Source organism: Eschrichtius robustus, chromosome 6 (assembly GCF_028021215.1).
Source record: "Eschrichtius robustus isolate mEscRob2 chromosome 6, mEscRob2.pri, whole genome shotgun sequence".
NCBI classification, from domain to species: domain Eukaryota; kingdom Metazoa; phylum Chordata; class Mammalia; order Artiodactyla; family Eschrichtiidae; genus Eschrichtius; species Eschrichtius robustus.
In genome coordinates, this window is record NC_090829.1 from 36,256,379 (window position 1) to 36,274,044 (window position 17,666).

The window sequence follows — 17,666 nt, forward strand, 5'->3', positions numbered from 1 at the left end:
GGGGTGGGGCAGGGCGCCACCGGCCTTCCTCTCAGCGCCTGCTGCCGGGTACGGGGGCGGGACCGGGGCAGCTAAGCTGGGCGCCGCGGGCTCCTCCTCCAAAGGGCGGGCCAGACAGGGGCGGGGGCGCGGCCGGGTGCCGCAGGCCCCTCCTCTTGTGGGTGGGCAGGCCCGAGACCCGCGGGTTTCTACTCCCGGGGGCGGGCCTGGGCGGCCCGGACGGATCCGGAGGCGGGGCCGGACGCCGAAGTCCCCGCCTCCAGAGGCGGGCTTATTGGGCTGCAGCGGCGGCGGCAGCTGCGGGTGTCCGCTGCTCGGCAGCCTAGCCACAAGGGCTCTGGCTCCTCCCAGTGGCCGGCCAGTGCGGAAGCAGGAGGCGGGGGCAGCGTGCGCGCTGCTGGTCTGCTCTCCCGCGGCGCTGGGGCCCGCGCTCCGCGGCTGCTGCTCCACTCGGCGCTTCGCAGGCGGTCAGCTCCTCTCCGCGCCTCCCGCCCGCTCCTCGACCAGGCCTCCTCCTCAGCCCCGGCCCGTGGCGTCGACCCCCACCGGCCCTCTCCCGCCCCGTCTCATCTCTGGCCGCCGCCGCCGCCGCCCCAGCCCCGATGGCTCTGTGCAACGGAGACTCCAAGGTCAGTCTCTGGCGTGGGGGTCCCTGGCTCACCGCTTCCGGACGGTGGCAAGGCTCCGGGGCCGGGGAGCCACCGCGCGGGGCCCTTCCCCGCCTCCTTCCCCCAGCCCGCCAGCGGAGCCCTGCGGCCCTGGCAGCGGCGCGTCGGAGAGCCCCCAGTCGGGGCCTGTGGCATGTTTTCTCCTCGGGAGCGGCAGGTGCTTTGTTGATTTTTGTCTGCGTGTCGGGGTTCCTGCGCCCGCCGAGCTCCTGGCGTCGGGGAGGGCGTCAGCTTACCGTGGTCGCGCCGCTGGCCCCAGCCTCCCCCGCGTCGCTGTGGGGCTCAGAGCCCGCGGAGCGCGGTCGGAGGGTGGGGGTAGGGAGGCGAGCGGGCGTCTGTGTGTGTGTGTGTGTGTGTGTGTGTGAGTGAGTGTCTGTCTGTCTGTGAGGGGGGCTTCCTCAGCCCTCACCCAGCCCCTTCGGGAGTCGGGCAGCCTTTTGTGGAGCTCCCGGGGCCCGCCGAAGGCAGAGCGGGGTCGGGGCCTCGCGTGCGGCGTTGGAGCTGGGCGGGCCTCCCGTCTTCCCGCCACCCCGTTTCCCGCCTGCCCTCGGTGGGGCTCGCCGGGTTCCCCCACGTCGGCCTTGGGGTCCGCGGCGGCGAGGCCGGCTCTGGATGAGGCCGCATGACCGCGCGCCCTCCCCCCTCAGCCCCCGTCAGCGCCCTCCCGGGGTCGGGGCCGGTGGCCGGAGGGTCTCTCACTCCGTTCCCCTCCCCCCATCCTTCTCCGAGGGAAGGAGCGTGTGTCCAGCCCCGCCCCCATCCCGCTCACTCCTTATTTTTCAAGTTGGTTTGCGATGGGACCCGCTCCCGGTTTTGCGAGCCCCTTCCGGGACGCAGGCCGCCGCCACCGCGCCCGGGAACTGGGGAGGTCGCGAGTCCCGGGTGCGGGAGAAGTTAACTCAATGTGCCGAGTGGAGGGAGTAGTTTGGGCCGCCTCTGCGTTTCTCGTCACCTCCGACTCACTTCTTCAGACCCTCTTCTTTCGTGTCGCTTCTGAATTGAGCACCTTCGCTTTCACTTCTGTGTTAAAATTGTCGTTGGCCTGGAGTTCTTTCAGACCCGCACAATCAGTGTTGTCAGCGGGAACCCGCGCGGTTTTGAATTGCGATTTAAGCGAAATTTACCTCCCACACGCTGTTTAGGGCCTGGCTATAAGAAATTACTTCATTACGTTTCATTCAGGATGTGTGGAACTTTAAACATCAGGTGGGAATTGGTGTTCTAAGTCAGGTAGAATTGTCTTTTCGGCAGTATTCTCTTATAAAGGTGGTGCCTAGTCACATCTTAGTGGGTCCTCTCCATGAATAATTGCTTACTCTCTAGTAAACATTCAAAGAAATATTTGTTGCACAAATGAGTAAAGATTAAGGTAGCTGATAAACTCCTTTAAACCGAGGAAAACTAGTGCTCAGACTAGTTGGAGCTCTTTCTCAAGATTGTAAACGTGAATGAAGACACGCTAACCTTTAGTTTTTGACCTCAGAAGCTTATGTAAACCTCAACATAACAGCTCTTTCCTGTACACTCGTTAACTTACAAAGCATTTTTCTTCTCCCTTTAATTTTGAGCCGTAAAATCATTGAAAAGATTCATCTTTGTGCTGGTAGAGGAAATGACTGTGTTATTAGGAGGATTCAAACCTAATTTACAGACTTTGAAAAATATGTGCTGATTTGAAAACAGTATTTACGCAAAATTGAGTGACAGCAGGAAGTTAAAAGATTCAGTTTCCAAGTTACCTGACTCCAGTGTACAGAACATACAACATACAGTATTTTTCCTAGCTGGTATGTTTTTTTTTTTGTTCAACTTGAATTTTAAAGAGAATCTTATCAGTTTGATATATTTGAGACCCAGGTGAATTGCTGGTTACCTTATTTTTATTTCAAGGTTCTTTATGTTTTGTAGCATAAGCAAGCATGTGTCTTTTTTTCTTTCTTTCTTTTTTTTTTTTTTTTTTTTTGGCTGTGCTGCTTGGCTGCTTGTGGGATCTTACTTCCCAGACCAGGGATCCAACCTGGGCCCAAGAAGTGAAAGCGCCGGGTCCTAACCACCGGACTGCCAGGGAATTCCCTTTTTTTTTTTTTTTTTTTACTTTACTAACAATTAAATGTAAAACAAATTGAAAGCATTTTCAAGAGGAGCAATCCAAGAAAATAACATTTCATCACATCTATGATTATTTCATGTACTCCTAAGGAGGGGGAAAAAACCCCTATAAGTAAGCCATGATATGTAAAAACTTTCTGATGATGTGATCAATGATATGTCATTGATCATAAGAAACATTTAAAGTAAAGAGATGTTTAAATATGGGGGGGGTTTGCAGAGTAAAGTAAGTGAAATATGATATTCTGAGAGGTCCACCCAGAAATCTAAGTAGGCACCTATTTTCCATAGCTTACCACTGAAACCACCTTTCCCTCTGGTGTGAAATACAGGTACTGGACCCAAGCTTCCGTTGTATATCTATTGTGCTTCTGACAGTTGTGTGTAAATCTTAGTTGATAAAGTGGGGAAAGAGCTCATTTTGATTCCTATTCTGGTACATCTCAGTATTTTTCGGGGTTTTCGAAAAAGACATTTCTGCATGATAGAAATTAGGGAGAGACCTACCTAAATTCTGTAAAAGGATTTGGGCTGTTTTCATTAGTTTTACCCACAGAGTATCATTTTAGAGCTGGAAAGGACCTTTATGACCTAAGCTGAAAAAACATAGCTGGCTTTTCTTTTTCTTCAGGGCTACTTTGGTTAACCATCCAAGGCAGAGATTATTCTTTTCCTTAAAGAGCTGATATAATGTTATTTAGTTAAGATCTTATTTCATATAAACAAGAGCATAGGCAGTCAGCTTTTCTTTAAAAAGTTTTTACAACTATTCAGTGTTTTATATGAATATATGTATGTAGCAAACATTAGACATAGTAACTTTTTTCAGTTTTATTAAGGCAAGATTATGAGAGTAAAGTTTTTTGGACTACTTGTCAAGTTTCCCACTTTTGGTCCCATCTAAGCCTTAGACTTTTTTTTTTTTTTTAAACATCTTTATTGGAGTATAATTGCTTTACAGTGGTGTGTTAGTTTCTGCTTTATAACAAAGTGAATCAGCTATACATATACATATATCCCCATATCTCCTCCCTCTTGTGTCTCCCTCCCTCCCACCCTCCCTATCTCACCCCTCTAGGTGGTCACAAAGCACAGAGCTGATCTCCCTGTGCTATGCAGCTGCTTCCCACTAGCTATCTATTTTACATTTGGTAGTGTATATATGTCCATGCCACTCTCTCACTTCGCCCCAGCTTACCCTTCCCCCTCCCTGTGTCCTCAAGTCCATTCTCTACATCTGCATCTTTATTCCTGTCCTGCCCCTAGGTTCTTCAGAACCTTTTTTTTTTAGATGCCATATATATGTGTTAGCGTACAGTATTTATTTTTCTCTTTCTGACTGACTTCACTCTGTATGACAGTCTCTAGGACCATCCACCTCGCTACAAATAATAATTCAATATTGTTTCTTTTTATGGCTGAGTAATATTCCATTGTATATATGTGCCACATCTTCTTTATCCATTCATCTGTTGATGGACACTTAGCTTGCTTCCGTGTCCTGGCAATTGTAAATAGTGCTGCAATGAACATTGTGGTACATGACTCTTTTTGAATTCTGGTTTTCTCAGGGTATATGCCCAGTAGTGGGATTGCTGGGTCATATGGTAATTCTATTTTTAGTTTTTTAAGGAACCTCCATACTGTTCTCCATAGTGGCTGTATCAATTTACATTCCCACCAACAGGGCAAGAGGGTTCCCTTTTCTCCACACCCTCTCCAGCATTTATTGTTTGTAGATTTTTTGATGATGGCCATTCTGACTGGTGTGAGGTGATACCTCATTGTAGTTTTGATTTGCATTTCTCTAATGATTAGTGATGTTGAGCATTCTTCCATGTGTTTGTTGGCAATCTTCTTTGGAGAAATGTCTATTTAGGTCTTCTGCCTAGTTTTGGATTGGGTTGTTTGTTTTTTTGATATTGAGCTTGCATGAGCTGCTCGTAAATTTTGGAGATTAATCCTTTGTCAGTTGCTTCATTTACAAATATTTTCTCCCATTCTGAGGGCTGTCTTTTCATCTTGTTTATGGTTTCCTTTCCTGTGCAGAAGCTTTTAAGTTTCATTAGGTCCCATTTGTTTATTTTTGTTTTTATTTCCATTTCTCTAGGAGGTGGGTCAAAAAGGAGCTTGCTGTGATTTATGTCATAGAGTGTTCTGCCTATGTTTTCCTCTGAGAGATTTATAGTGTCTGGCCTTACATTTAGGTTTTTAATCCATTTTGAGTTTATTTTTGTGTATGGTGTTAGGGAGTGTTCTAATTTCATTCTTTAACATGTAGCTGTCCAGTTTTCCCAGCACCACTATTGAAGAGGCTGTCTGTTCTCCATTGTATATTGTTGCCTCCTTTATCAAAAATAAGGTGACGATAGGTGCATGGGTTTATCTCTGGGCTTTCTATCCTGTTCCATTGATCTGTATTTCTGTTTTTGTGCCAGTACCATGCTGTGTTGATTACTGTAGCTTTGTAGTATAGTCTGATGAAGTCCCAGAGCCTGATTCCTCCAGCTCCATTTTTCTTTCTCAAGATTGCTTTGGGTATTCGGGGTCTTTTGTGTTTCCATACAAATTGTGAAATTTTTTGCTCTAGTTCTGGGGAAAATGCCAGTGCTAGTTTGATAGGGATTGCATTGAATTTGTAGATTGCTTTGGGTAGTATAGTCATTTTCACAATGTTGATTCTTCCAGTCCAAGGACATGGTATATCTCTCCATCTGTTGGTATCATCTTTAATTTCTTTCATCAGTGTCTTATAGTTTTTTGCATACAGGTGTTTTGTCTCCTTAGGTAGGTTTAGTCCTAGGTATTTTATTCTTTTTGTTGCAGTGGTAAATGGGAGTGTTTCCTTAATTTCTCTTTCAGATTTTTCATCATTAATGTATGGGAATGCAAGAGATTTCTGTACATTAATTTGTATCCTGCTAGTTACCAAATTCATTGATTAGCTCTAGTAGTTTTCTGGTAGCATCTTTAGGATTCTCTCTGTATATTATCATGTCATCTGCAAACAGTGACAGCTTTACTTCTTCTTCTCCGATTTGGATTCCTTTTATTTCTTTTTCTTCTCTGAATGCTATGGCTAAAACTTCCAAAACTATGTTGAATAATAGTGGTGAGAGTGGACAGCCTTGTCTTCTTCCTGATCTTAGAGGAAATGGTTTCAGTTTTTCACCATCAAGAATGATGTTGGCTCTGGGTTTGTCATATATGGCCTTTATTATGTTGAGGTACGTTCTCTCTGTGCCTACTTTCTGGAGGGTTTTTATCATAAATGGGTGTTGAATTTTGTCAGAAGCTTTTTCTGCATCTATTGAGATGATCATATTGTTTTTATTCTTCAATTTGTTAACATGGTTTATCACATTGATTGATTTGCGTATATTGAAGAATCCTTGCATTCCTGGGATAAACCTCACTTCATCATGGTGTATGATCCCTTTAATGTGCTGTTGGGTTCTATTTGCTAGTATTTTGTTGAGTATTTTTGCATCTATGTTCATCAGTGATATCGGCCTATAGTTTTTTTTCTTTGTGACATCTTTGTCGGGTTTTGGTATCAGGTTGATGGTGGCCTCGTAGAACGAGTTTGGGAGTGTTCTTTCCTCTGCTGTGTTTTGGAGGAGTTTGAGAAGGATAGGTGTCAGCTCTTCTCTAAATGTTTGATAGAATTCACCTGCGAAGCCATCTGGTCCTGGGCTTTGGTTTGTTGGAAGATTTTTAATCACAGTCTCAATTTCAGTGCTTGTGATGGGTCTGTTTATATTTTCCTTTTCTTCCTGGTTCAGTCTCGGAAGGTTGTGCTTTTCTAAGAATTTGTCCATTTCTTCCAGGTTGTCCATTTTATTGGCATATAGTTGCTTGTAGTAATCTTTAATGATCATTTGTATTTCTGCAGTGTCAGTTGTTACTTCTCCTTTTTCATTTCTAATTCTATTGATTTGAGTCTTCTCCCTTTTTTTCTTGATGAGTCTGGCTAGAGGTTTATCAATTTTGTTTATTTTCTCAAAGAACCAGCTTTTAGTTTTATTGATCTTTGCTATCGTTTCCTTCAATTCTTTTTCATTTATTTCTGGTCTGATCTTTATGATTTCTTTCCTTCTGCTAACTTTGGGGTTTTTTGGTTCTTCTTTCTCTAATTTCTTTAGGTGTAAGGTTAGGTTCTTTATTTGAGATGTTTCTTGTTTCTTGTTGTAGGATTGTATTGCTCTAAGCTTCCTTCTTAGAACTGCTTTTGCTGCATCCCATAGGTTTTGGGTCATTGTGTTTTCATTGTCATTTGTTTCTAGGTATTTTTTGCTTTCCTCTTTGATTTCTTCAGTGATCTCTTGGTTATTAAGTAGTGTATTGTTTAGTCTCCATGTGTTTGTATTTTTTATAGATTTCTTCCTGTAATTGATATCTAGTCTTACAGCATTGTGGTTGGAAAAGATACTTGATACGATTTCAGTTTTCTTAAACTTACCAAGGCTTGATTTGTGACCCAAGATGTGATCTATCCTGGAGAGTGTGCCGTGTGCACTTGAGAAGAAAGTGTGATCTGCTGTTTTTGGATGGAATGTCCTATAAATATCAATTAAATCTATCTGGTCTGTTGTGTCATTTAAAGCTTATGTTTCCTTATTAGTTTTCTGTCTGGAGCATCTGTCCATTGGTGTAAGTGAGGTGTTTAAGTCTCCCACTATGATTGTGTTACTGTCGATTTCCTCTTTTACAGCTGTTAGCAGTTGCCTTATGTATTGAGGTCCTCCTATGTTGGGTGCATATATATTTATAATTGTTATATCTTCTTCTTGGATTGATCCCTTGATCATTATGTAGTGTCCTTCCTTGTCTCTTGCAACATTCTTTATTTTAATGTCTATTTTATCTGATATGAGTATTGCTACTCCAGCTTTCTTTTGATTTCCATTTACATGGAATATCTTTTTCCATCCCCTCACTTTCAGTCTGTATGTGTCCCTAGGTCTGAAGTGGGTCTCTTGTAGGCAGTATATATACGGGTCTTGTTTTTGTATCCATTCAACCAGTCTGTGTCTTTTGGTGGGAGCATTTAATCCTTTCACATTTAAGCTAATTATCGATATGCATATTCCTATTACCATTTTCTTAATTGTTTTGGGTTTGTTATTAGGTCATTTCCTTCTCTTGTGTTTCCTGCCTAGAGAAGTTCCTTTAGCATTTGTTGTAAAGCTGGTTTGGTGGTGCTGAATTCTCTTAGCGTTTGCTTGTCTGTAAAGGTTTTAATTTCTCCATCAAATATGAATGAGATCCCTGCTGGGAAATCTTGGTTGTAAGTTTTTCTCTTTCATCACTTTAAATATGTCCTGCCACTCCCTTCTGGCTTGCCGAGTTTCTGCTGAAAGATCAGCTTTTAATCTTATGGGGATTCCCTTGTATGTTATTTGTTGTTTTTCCCTTGCTGCTTTTAATATTTTTTATTTGTATTTAATTTTTGATAGTTTGATTAATATGTGTCTTGGCGTGTTTCTCCTTGGATATATCCTGTATGGGACTCTGCTCTTCCTGGATTTGGGTGGCTGTTTCCTTTCCCATGTTAGGGAAGTTTTCAACTATAATCTCTTCAAATATTTTCTCAGTCCCTTTCTTTTTCTCTTCTCCTCTGGGACCCCTATAATTCGAATGTTGGTGCATTTAATGTTGTCCCAGAAGTCTCTAAGACTGTCCTCAATTCTTTTCACTCTTTTTTATTTTGCTCTGCAGTAGTTATTTCTACTATTTTATCTTTCTATCTATCCAATAGATAAAATGGATAAGGTCACTTAACCATTCTTGTGCCTCAGTTATTCTGCTATTGATTCTTTCTAGAGAATTTTAAATTTCATATTGTGTTTTTCATCGTTTGTTTGCTCTTTAGATCTTCTAGGTCCTTGTTAAACGTTTCTTGTATCTTTTCCAATCTCTTTCCAAGATTTTGCATCATCTTTACTATCATTACCCTGAATTCTTTTTCAGGTAGACTGCCTATTTCCTCTTCATTTGTTTGGTCTGGTGGGTTTTTACCTTGCTGTTTCATCTGATGTGTGTTTCTCTGTCTTCTCATTTTGCTTAATTTACTATGTTTGGGGTCTGCTTTTCACAGGCTGCAGGTTCGTAGTTCCCGTTGTTTTTGTTGTCTGCCACCAGTGGCTCAGGTTGGTTCAGTGGGTTGTGTAGACTTCCTGGTGGAGGGGACTAGCGCCTGTGTTCTGGTGGATGAGGCTGGATCTCGTCTTTCTGGTGGGCAGGACTGTGTCCATTGGTGTGTTTTGGGGTGTCTGTGACCTTATGATTTTAGGCAGCCTCTCTGCTAATGGGTGAGGTTGTGTTCCTGTCTTGCTAGTTGTTTGGCATAGGGTGTCCAGCACTGTAGCTTGCTGGTTGTTGAGTGGAGCTGGGTCTTAGCGTTGAGATGGAGATCTCTGGGAGAGCTTTCGCTGTTTGATATTACGTGGAGCCAGGAGGTCTCTGGTGCACCAGTGTCCTGAACTCGGCTCTCCCACCTCAGAGGCACAGGCCTGACACCCGGCCGGAGCACCACTACCCTTTTGGGAAGTCTGAGGTCTTCTGCCAGCGTTCAGTAGGTGTTCTGTAGGAGTCGTTCCACATGTAAATGTATTTCTGATGTATCTGTGGGGAGGAAGGTGATCTCCATGTCTTACTCCTCTTCCATCTTGAAGGTCTCTTCCTAAACCTTAGACTCTTTTGGAGTAGATGTAGGACCTGCCCCACCACCTTCACTGAGATGTTGACTGGGGTATATCATACTTGGATTAAAGGTTTTTTATTGTAAATACTTGTTGATTGCATGTGATATAGAATCTTTAATGACATCTAATGTTGAAAATTTAAATTTGCCATTTTCAAATTTAAGTTTTGAACTGAATGAAAAGATGACCTGAGATTTTTATTTGGGGTGCATTGAGAATGGAAAAATATCCTTCTATGATAACCCTATAGTACATTTTTTTCAAAGGTCAAAGTTGGATATTTTTTTTCCCTCCAGATTTTGTCCTATCTGTTAAGGAAGAGCTGTTACAGACAAAAGGAATGGTTTTTATTGTTCTCTGTTCTTAGACTTGAAAGGTTTTGAGATTCCTCCAGGAACCTCAGATCACCTTGGGCCAACTTGTCTCTTAAGGAAAATAATTGTCCTTTAAGAATTAAAAATATACATAGTTTTGTCCTATACTCATTCAACTGTGTTTGATACTTTTTAAGGCTATTTAATGGTATATTTTAAAGGATGCCGTTTGAAGTAATGAATGATTATTTGCTATCCAAAACCATGGAGTTTTTCTTTGTTAAGGTACTTAAACTGTTTTCATGCCTCCTTCTAACCTAAACTCTGTTTAGATGCTCAAAGTCAATGAAGTCCTCAGGGTTAATATGTGATTCTGAAGCACTTTATGATTCTGAAGCACTTTATGAATCAATGAAGAAGTAATAGAACTTAGAATCTTTGTGTCACATATATAGTTCTAGGTTGTGTAGAATGTTCTTCCCATGTAGAATTGGTGGGTTTTTTTTGTATTTGTTTAAGAATCACAGCAGTTCAAAAATAGCTTTACTATAGTAGTAGTGTGATATTAGTTAGTTTTCTGGTTGGCTGACCCTTGCCATCCCTTCGGGTTCATGGTTTTGAGGACCCAGGAGATGCTTTATGTAGTTATGTCTGTAAATTCACTCATGTAGTCTACTACAACTTGATAGGGAATAAGGTCTTTGTTTATTGTAGTGTGACCATATACTCTTTGTGTAAACTGGGGCACTTGAGCATAAAAGGAGATGCTAAAAATAATTTAAATTTATAATAATTGCTGTGAAATGTTACCAAATAAAATAAATATTTGCTGTATCGTGTAAATCCAATTAAATAAACAGCAAAACTACTGTAGCATTAAGTGCAGATTACTCTCTCTGTACATTATGCACAGGAATACACAGAGTCTCTTTCCTACATGTATTTCATGAACACCTTACATATCCCACTGACCCAGCTGATGGAGGCCTGGAGGTTATGCACATTTTGCAAGCTGAAGAATGGCTGTGGCACAACTAGCATGTACACCAAGTGGCTGGCCGGGACAGCAGCTTCAAACACTCTGCTATCAGCACCCACAACTGTATAGAGTTAGTGTCCAAGTGTACTTCTTTGATCAGGAAAGGGTCAGGAAAGAGAGAGATGGGTTCTCAGTGGTTGGCTTTTAGATTGAACCAGAAGTTGAAGTGAGAACTCTGTTAACTGCACCTGCACTCCACAGAGTACTAGGCAAAGCCATGGTAGAAGGTGGAAGTATAAAGTGGAAATATAGCAAACCCATACTATCTTACTTTAATGCAGTTATTCATAATAATATTTAAAAAATGAAAAACATGAGACAGTTGTTAAGTTGGGTGGGATGTGGGAATAACAGCTGTAAATTAGTACAGTCCTGGGCAAACTGGGCCATATGGTCACTCCAGTTACAGAGTACATATCATCCTGAATTTGGATCTTGATTTCTCTAGTGACATGTATTTAAAATTTGGCTGAAATTCAAGCCTAATGTGTATACAGTAAAATAGTTTTTTTCTGAATTAGTAACTATTCTGGGAGTTATTCTAAACTTCTTAAAAATTGAGTGTCAGGACTTCCCTGGTGGCGCAGTGGTTAAGAATCTGCCTGCCAATGTAGGGGACATGGGTTCGATCCCTGGTCTGGGAAGATCCCACATGTCGTGGAGCAGCTAAGCCCATGCACCACAACTACTGAGCCTGCGCTCTAGAGCCCGTGAGCCACAACTACTGAAGCCCGTGCACCCTGGAGCCTGCACTGCAACTACTGAGCCCACCTGCCACAACTATCGAAACCTGCTAACTTTAGGGCCCGCATGCCGCAACTACTGAGCCCGCATGCTTCAACTACTGAAGCCTGCGTGCCTAGAGCCCGTGCTCCGCAGCAACAGAAGCCACCACAATGAGAAGCATGCGCACCCCAACGAAGGGTAGCCCTCGCTTGCTGCAACTAGAGAAAACCCGCACGCAACAACGAAGACCCAACACGGCCAAAAAAAAAAAAAAAAAAAAATTCAGTGTCAAATTACTTGCTTTCTAAAACTTGAGAACCAGCAATGTTGAAACTGACCAAAAGGTAAAATAATCTGCTCTAGTCTGCCATAACATTTGCAGAGGATGTTTCCCAAACATTTAAAACTGCCTGGACATGTAAAATTCCCTATTTGTCGTGTTTGTCAACAGGAGAACAGAACCCTTTTTATTCTCAAAACTCAACGGAGGTTTACGTAAAATTAAGTCACCCTCACCTTATTTATAATTTGGAGAACTAACTCTTATCCTCTGAGTTTTCGTTGTGAATGTAAATCAGGGACTCCAGAATTCTAAAATCTGCTTTGGACAACTTTTGGGTGAACAATCCCTAAATTAATTTGGGAGACTCTTGATGCATAAAAATGGTTGTGGATAGATCATTGTTTTGGTATATTATTGGTAATAGTGAAACTTTTTTATGCTGTGATTTTTCCTGCTTTTAACATTTCATGAAAAATTTCAGACAAGCAAGTTAAAAGAAATTTTAGTCAACATTTGTGTCCACCACCTAGATTCTACCATACTTTTCTCAAAAAAATTTATTTTTGTAAAAGCTTAATTCAGATATAATTCAAATACCATAAAATTCTGCCCCCCCCCCCATTTAAAGGGCACAATTCAGTAGTTATTAGTATATTCACAGATTTGTGCAGCCATCACCACAGTCGATTTTTAAACATTCTCATTACCCCCAGAAGAAATCCGGTACCCTTTAGCAGTCAGTCCTCATTCCCCCCACCCCCCGCCTCTCCCTCCCAACCTTAGGCAACTACTAATCTATTTTCTATAGATTTGCCTACTTTGGACATTTTATATGACTAGAATCTTACAATATGTGGTCTCTTGTGACTGGCTTCTTTTACTTAACATAATGATTTCAAAGTTCATACATCTGGTAGTATGTATAAGTACTTTATTCCTTTTTATTAGCAAATAGTATTCCATTGTATGGATATAGCACCTTTTATTTATCTATTCATCAGTGGATGGGCATTGGGTTGTTTACATTGTTTGGCTATTATGGATAATGCTGCTATGAATATTCCTGCATAGGTTTTTATATAGAAATAACTTTTCATTTCTCATGGGTATATACCTAGAAGGGGAATTGCTGGGTCATGTAGTAATTTTATGTTTAACCTTTCGGTGAACTGTCAAGACTGTTTTCCAAAGCGGCTGCAGTATTTGTTTTCCAAAGTGGCTGCAGTATTTTACATTTCTGACAGCAGTATATGAGGTTCCAATTTCTCCACATCCTTGTTAACACATGTCTTTTTGATTATAGTCATCATAGTGAGTATGAAGTGGTATTTCATTGTGGTTTTGATTTGCATTTCCCTACTGAAGGATGATCATGAGCATCTTTTTGTGTGCTTATTGACCATGTATATTTTATTGGAAGAAATGTCTGTTCAGATCTTTTGCCCATTTTGAAGATGGGTTATTTGTCTTTTTATTGAGTTGTAAGAATTCTTTATTTTAGTGACAGGTCTCATCAGAAATATGATTTGCAGATATTTTCTGCCATTTTGTATGTTGTTTTTCACTTTCTTAATGATGTCTTCTGCCAAATAAAAGCTTTTTAAAAAAATTTTTTTTTAAATAGGCCTAGTTAATTTTGTTTATTTACTTATTTTATTTTATTTTTGGCTGCGTCAGGTCTTAAGTTATGGCATGCGGGCTTCTCTCTAGTTGTGGCGTGCGGACCAGGGATCGAACAGGCGTCCCCTGCATTGGAAGGCGGATTCTTAACCACTGGACCACCAGGGAAGTCCCATAAAATCTTTTAGTTTTCATGAAGTGCTACTTATTTTTTAAAATTTTGTCACTGTGCTTTTGTTGTCATATCTAAGAAACATTCTTAATTCAAGATCCTGAAGAGTTTGTGCAATTGCCTATGCTTTTTAAAAGTTTTATAACTTTAATTTTTATATTTAGGTCTTTGATCTACTTTAGCTAATTTCTGTATATGCTATAAGGCAAGGTACCAACTTCATTTTTTAAATTTTTGGCTATCCACTTGTTGCAGTACTGTTTTTTGAAAAAACTATTATTTTACTTTTGAATGACCTTGGCACCCTCCTCAGAAATCAGTTGACCGTTTATTTTTGGACTCTCAGTTCTGTCCCATTATCTGTATGTCTGTCCTTTTGCCAATATCACATTGTCTTCATTTTGTAGCTTTGAAATTGGGACATGTGAGTCTGCCAGCTTTGTTCTTCTTTTCTAAGCTTGTTCTGGCTATTCTGGGTCCCTTGACTTTCTATATGAATTTTAGGATAAGCTTATCAATTTCTGCAAAGGATTTTGATAGAGATCACGTTGAATCTGTGGATCAGTACGGGGATTAGTACTATCTTAACAGTATTAAGTTTTCTGACGCATACGTGGGATGTTTTCCCACTTATGTCTAAATCTTTCAATAGTGTTACATAGCTTTTTAAGTATAGGTTTTGTACTTCTTTAGTTAAATTGTTTTATTCTTTTTGATGATATTGTAAATGGAATTTTATCTTAATTACATATTTGGATTGTTTATTACAAGTGTATACAGTTGATTTTTGTGTATTTATTTTGTATCCTACTACCTTACCAAGCTTATTTATTCTAATAGTATATTAGTGGAACTCTCAGGATTTTCTTTATATAAGATCATGTCATCTGCAAATAGAGATAGTTTTACTTTTCCTTTCCACTCTAGATACTTTTAATTTCATTTTCTTGCTTAATTGCCCTGCCTAATACCTCATACTTTTGCATAGAAGTGGTGAGGGCAGAAATCTTTGTTCCTGATTTTAGTTGGGGGGAAAGCATTTTGTCTTTATCCATTAAGTGTAAAGTTAGCTGTGGGTTTTTCATATATGCTCTTTATCAGATTGAGGGCATTTCCTTCTGTTCTTTGTTTGTTGATTGTCTTTATTATGTTAAGATGTTGGATTTTTGACAAACGCTTATTCGGCATATATTCTGATCATCATATGATTTTTGTTCTTTATTGTGTGGATACGTTAGATTAATTGATTTTGAGATATTAAACCAAACTTGCATTCCTGGGATAAATCTCACTTGGCCATGGTGTATAATCCTTTTTTGTAAGTTGCTGGATTTGGTTTGTTAATTTTGTTGATTTTTACACCTACATTCATAAGAGATAATGGCTTGAGGACTTCCCTGGTGGTCCAGTGGTAAAGAATCTGCCTTCCAATGCAGGAGACACGGGTTCGATCCCTAGTCATGGAACTAAGATCCCACATGCTGCAGGGCAAATAAGCCTGTGCGCCGCAGCTACTGAGGTCGTGTGCCACAACTAGAGAAGAGAAGACCTGCACGCCCCAACTAGAGAGAAGCCTGTGCGCCGCCACGAAAGATCCTGCGTGCCACAACTAAGACCCGATGCAGCCAAAATATAGAAAGAAAGAGATAATGGCTTGGAGTTTTCTTGTGATGTCTTTGGTTTTGGTGTCAGGACAGTACTCTGGCCTCATAGAATGAGTTGGGATACCATTCACTTTTTTTTTTTTTTTTTTTTGGCTGTGCCCAGCAGCACGTGAGATCTTAGTTCCCTGACCAGGGATTGAACCCATGACCCCTTCAGTGGTAGCAGGGAGTCCTAACCACTGGACCACCAGGGAATTCCCTACCGTTTACTTTTTACTAAACTTGCTTTGTGTGATCAGTTTCTGGACTGAGACCCTAGTTTACATTTTAGTGGATCATTTTCATATTAATGCATTACTGTATTGAACTGTGAGATACGTTCCTCCCAAGTCCAGCATCTGATTGGGCAAAATAAGGCACAAGACTTAGAGCATCACACTGAAGAAGATAGCTCTTTTAGAGGTAATTGGTATACTTTGAGTGGATGTAGCTTGAGTTAGACTAAAAATTTTTAGGGATAAAAGTATAAACTTTTAATGGATGATTAATCCATCCACATAAGTGGATTTAACTTGATAGGTTTTTGGTTTTGAAACAGGAGTGTCTCTTAGGTTTGAGTGACTGTTGGCCTTGTTATTGACACCATGGCAGAGCTTGACCATCCAGTGCCCCTGAAGGCTGAGGGTAACAGTTGCTTATTGTAACATTGTCTTTCAGTTTGTGGAGAGAAATGGTAGTTTGAAAAAGGTCACAAATAGGTGATTTATTTTGCTTGTTTTTGTAGAGGTAAAATGTACATGTAGTGAAGTGCACAGATCTTTAAGTGTACAATTTGAGTTTTGACAAATATATATCCCCACATAACCCCTACCCCAATCAAGATACAGAACATTTCCATCCCTCCCAAAGTTCCCTCATGCCCCTTGGAAGTCAGTTCCTCCACTCCTTCAGCAGCAGCCACTGTTCTGATTTCTGTATCTATACATTAGTCTTGTTTCTTTTTGAATTTTATATCAGTGGAATCATACAATGATTCTGGCTTCTTTTACTCAATATAACGTTTTTGAGATTTATCAATGTTGTGTGTATCAGTAGTTTGTTCATTTTTATTATTATGTAGTATTCCACAGTATGGATATACCAGAATTTGTTTATCCATTCACATATTGATGGCCATTTGGATTGTTTCCAGTTTTTGTGGACTTGGGTGTTCATTTCTCTTGTATAAACACCTAGGAGTGAAATTGCTGGAACAGAAGATAGCCCCTGATAGGTTTTGGTATTCCCCACTTCCTACAGCTTGGAATATTTAGGCTGTAATAATAGGTACTTGATGCCTGGAAGAGATAAATCTTGATATAGTAAAACAAACTTTTAAAAAGTTGCATTATAATATTTTATCCTTAAGGATATTTTTAAAGTATCTTGCTCAGCTGTATTTTAATCAAAATGATATGTGGTTTGTGGACAAACAGGCTACTTTTAGACAGGTTTATAAAAACCAGTAGAAATGAATGACTATTTGGTAGTAGCAATTTGAATTTTAAATTAAAAAATAATTTGACAATAAAGTTGATAAAAAATAAATAGAATTTGAAGCATTCTGGATTTAACAAGTTTGAATGTTTTAAAAATGCAACCTTGGATTTGGTGTAGTATTTTCATAGAAAAGCTATTTTCAGGTACTAGATAAGAAAATTTCTATTGGTTTGTCTGTGAGGCATATTATCCTGTCTAGTCTGGTACCTCTTGAGTTCACCAGCCCTAGCTCTCCAGAGGTTATTTAATAGTGCCTCTAAGTGGTTTCTCTTCCCTGATGTCTTTCCTTCATTAGTTACCCCCTTTAAAAAAAAGAGGTAAGTATGCAGTTATATTTTAATCTCTAAAGCCAAAGGTTCAGTATAATGTATATTTTGAAGTCAAGGTCGTAGAGAACTAAACGTAATGGTAGCCATTTTGTACAATTTCCCCTACATTCTTATATATTTCTGCTATTTATGGCCAGGGAAAGCAGAATCATAATTTGTTATTGATTCATAACCTGCCGTGGATGCTTTGGTGTTAGATGGTTTTTTAAAAATTTCACTTTAGGTAGTATTAGAAACATTTTCAGAAAGACAAGTGATGCTTACTTCTTGCTTAGGAGTTTGTGGGTGAGCTTGGCTGAGCTTCACTACTCTCATCCTTTGCTTGGATCAGTAAGTAGGCTCTTGGTATTTTCATGATGATGGCAGAAGCACAGGAGACAAGGAACATTAAAATGGCTTAAGGCTTGGCACACTATCACTTCTGCCCTCATTACATTGGCAAAAACACGTCTCGTGGTTGAGCTCAGTGTCAAGAGTGATATATTCTGCCTATAATAGGACAAACTGCAAAGTGACATGACAAAAGGCATGGATATAGGGAATAGTGAAGAATTAG

The 17,666-nt window shown here is 40.5% G+C and overlaps 1 protein-coding gene across 1 annotated transcript in view; it reads left to right on the forward strand.

Annotated features, from left to right (window-relative positions):
• The first annotated feature begins 322 nt into the window (after nucleotides 1–322).
• GMPS (guanine monophosphate synthase) overlaps nucleotides 323–17,666 on the forward strand; it is a 91,206-nt gene continuing 73,862 nt past the window's right edge. The window contains exon 1 of the mRNA XM_068546138.1: nucleotides 323–629. Within this exon, the coding sequence (XP_068402239.1) occupies nucleotides 603–629 (27 nt within the window). The 5' untranslated portion in view covers nucleotides 323–602. The remainder of the gene's footprint in view (nucleotides 630–17,666) is intronic.